The sequence below is a fragment of the Pinus tabuliformis genome, chromosome 7 (assembly GCF_031772625.1).
Source record: "Pinus tabuliformis cultivar Carrire ecotype Pingquan chromosome 7, CPIR1, whole genome shotgun sequence".
In the NCBI taxonomy this organism is placed as follows: Eukaryota; Viridiplantae; Streptophyta; class Pinopsida; order Pinales; family Pinaceae; genus Pinus; species Pinus tabuliformis.
The window spans coordinates 193,677,959-193,681,271 of NC_142293.1; the positions used below are offsets into that span (position 1 = coordinate 193,677,959).

At 37.8% G+C, this 3,313-nt stretch overlaps 1 protein-coding gene across 1 annotated transcript; it reads left to right on the plus strand.

Moving 5' to 3' along the window:
• The first annotated feature begins 204 nt into the window (after positions 1 to 204).
• LOC149246516 (Calcium-dependent phosphotriesterase superfamily protein) lies at positions 205 to 2,876 on the plus strand. The gene is made up of 2 exons (XM_089457957.1): positions 205 to 832; positions 2,020 to 2,876. Exons 1-2 carry the CDS (start codon positions 427 to 429, stop codon positions 2,580 to 2,582), a joined length of 969 nt encoding a protein of 322 aa, XP_089314083.1. The 5' UTR covers positions 205 to 426; the 3' UTR covers positions 2,583 to 2,876.
• The last annotated feature ends 437 nt before the right edge of the window (positions 2,877 to 3,313 follow it).

Here is a 3,313-nt window from a genome sequence, read left to right on the forward strand (position 1 = left end):
GCACATGCTTTTGCGTGGATTGCAAGTGAAATTTATGCAGATAAACTACTTTGTTTTACTATTTGGTACAAGAAACACCAAATACATGTGATGCTTTTTAGCAGATATTCCTCTGTACTTCAAAAAAAAAACAAATAGTTAAGATACCTATACACATAAAAGACAAATAATTGAGATACCTATCCACGCTCAAAGCAACTCAACTAATCTGTGACCACTCATTCAGATACCCATCTGCATTCAAGCTACTCAACTAATCTGTGAGATGGAATTCAAATTTAGGTGGGGTGCCAGCTACCACTGAGCCACTGTCACTTTGGCTGCCTGTAAATGTTAATGGTGCTTCAATTTTATATTCAGAGGTAACAAACACCTTACACCGAAGTAAGATGACCTGAAATCCCCCGAAGGGTTCTGCAATAATACATGGCTATGGCGTCCCTGTCGATTGTATTTGCGCTAGGAATAGCATTATGGGCATCGATCACTGGCTTCCTTAATCTAGAAGGCAGTAAGCACAAGGGAGAACTGGTGGAGTACGAGAGCCAGGGATGGCTGCGAGAGTACGCAAGCTGGGATGCCCAGAATCAGCGGTTTCTGGTTTCTTTCATGGAAGGGGGCCTCGGCCAGATCAGGACGGATGGGAAAGAAGAAACGCTCGTAAAGGATGAGGATTATGCAGGAAATGCGACACTAGGGTTCGAGATCGACAGGCCAAGGAACCGAGTGGTGGTGGTCGTCGCAGATACGCTGGGAAACAGGTACAGTGCGCTCGCGGCCTACGATATGAAGACATGGAGGCGATTGTTTCTCACCAAGCTCAGTGGGTTAGGTAGGTATGGTGTCGATCAGTGGGTTAGGTAGGTATGGGGTCGATAGGTATGGTCGAAAGTAGAGTATGGGTCAAAATATATTTTTGGAATTTGTAATTGAGTTAAGTATTTATTTTTATTTTAAATGACTTATTTTGAAATGGGAATATGAAATCGCAGTTGTCTATAACGTGATTTTTTGAAAGTTTTTTGGTCGGATTTTTCCGGTGGCAGCAATTTTTTGGAATACCGAGTTTGATAGCTAGTTTCTGCACAATCAAAGCGTCCGAGTGGTTTTTCAGGGTGCTGAATCCAAATATGCAGTTAAAAAACCATTTTAACTGCAACAGATCATGATTTAATCTCAATTTCTTTCGCCGAATTCCGTCACAGGAATCTCCAAAAAATCACATTATAAACAACTCCTATGAAATCAATATCCATGATATACATTTTTATGTCAAATTCTCCATTCAGAAAATATTTTGAAATAGACTTTACAGATCTTACTCTTCTCCATCTTATTTCAAAATTTTGCACAGTTAAAGTTACCTGTTTATAACTGTCATCTTTTCAGAATAGGTAATAGATTTCAGAATATTTTTGAAATCTTCAACCCATGGCTATGATTCCAAAATATTTCTGAATTGACAATCTGAAATGAAGATTGTGATAGTCATCTTCTATCATCTTTTATCTCAGATAATATATTCCAGTATTTTGGAATCGGATGTACAGGAATGAGGAATGAAATCTGATGAATGAGGTGAATGTCATTTCAGAATATCATCATAGCCATCCTATCTCAGATTGAGGATTTCAAAAATATTGTAATAGCATTAGTCAAATGAGTTTAATTTCATTTGGAAAACAATTAAACATATAGTTTGATTTTGAAAAAATTGGTAGAATTTTTTTGGAAATGTGGGTTATAACGGTCAAACTTGTATTTTTGGTGCTATAAAAATATTTTATATAAATATTCAAAGGCTATTAAGATTAGATTTCTTGAAAAATTCAAGGACGAATAAGATTAGATTTCTTGAAATCTTTCTAACCTGTAAAAATTCCACCCTCCAAACAAAATTGTGACCTAATTAACCAAACTTGAAATAAAATAATATTAACCTATCTCTTATATATTGGATTCTGAAATATTTCCTAAATTTGCAAGCTCCAGTCTTGCTTCTGCCCGCTTGTTGTGCAGGGGACGAGAAATCGTTTGCAGATGATGTGACCGTTGATCCAACAGGCACCGCTTATGTGACGGACGCGAAGGGGAACAAAATATGGAGAGTGAGCCCAGACGGCTCTGAGGTCACCGAGATACGGAGTCCCGTGTTCACTTCGTTTCCTGGCAGGTTGCCATTGAACTTGGTGGGTCTGAACGGAATCGTGTATCATCCGGATGGCTTCCTGCTCGCCATTCACAGCTGGGCGGGCGTGCTCTTCAAGGTGAGTTTGGATGGGAGCAGCGTGAGGGCCGTGAATATGAGCGCTCTATTGCTTCTTGGGGATGGCATCGCGCTCCTTTCTCCGGACCGCCTCGTCGTCGCCTCCGGGATGCCATCGGCGAGGATTGTCGAGAGCAGAGATGGATGGCAGTCGGCCAGCCTAACCCACCGGTATGTTGGGCCCCTGCACAGAATCGCTACATGCGCGACTGTTAAGGATGATGGCAAGGTTTTTGTGAGTCATCTGATAGGGATGGGGTTGGTGAAAAGGCATGTCATTACCCAGGCGGTTTTCACTGAAGTCGTCCGCCCTTAGGTTTCATGGCTGGTCTACAGAGCTTTTTAGGTTTCATGGTTAGTTTTTGGAGTTTTGGTATATTAGATTTTCTTGATCTGCTTTGTCTATCAAAAATATAGACTGTTGTTTGGCCTCTTTGACAGCCATGCCTCTCACTGGTTGTCAGTTGATGACGGCTTGTAAATGGTTTTGTTTTTCTGACATATGTATGTTTTTATTGTTTTGATGATGAACCCTAGTGATTTGAAACCCTTGATATGTAATTTTGTAGGGAAATATTGCACATTTAATTTGTATTGTTTTGATGATGAACCCCTAGTGATTTGAAACCCCTGGATTTCCTAATCTATATGTGATTATGTAGGGAAATATTTTCCATTTAAAAATTATTAAATGTTGCAAAAATGAGTTTATTTTTAAGAATGGATAAAATTTCAAATGATAATTTTTTTAATTTTCAAAATTATAATATTCATAATTATATAACTATTGTATCAATATTTTTCAACATCATATAAATTACATTAATATTTTTCATTATTACTTTAGGCTTTTTATTTCAATTTAAGTGGGTGTGGACATTAATATTTTTCATTATTACTTTAGGCTTTTTATTTCAATTTAAGTGGGTGTGGATCAGCGGACTTTTTAAAATATTTTTAATTCACTACCTAGATTAATTTTTAAGGGAATATGCTAAAGAGATTTTTAGTCTTAATTATTATTAATAGTGGTAGTGTGTTACAAAG

Bases quoted from the DNA above. Each gene is read 5' to 3' on its own strand.
- LOC149246516 (XM_089457957.1), top strand. From the start codon at position 427: ATGGCTATGGCGTCCCTGTCGATTGTATTTGCGCTAGGAATAGCATTA. The intron at 833-2,019 runs GTAGGTATGGTG...CTTGTTGTGCAG, and splicing joins CACCAAGCTCAGTGGGTTAG to GGGACGAGAAATCGTTTGCA.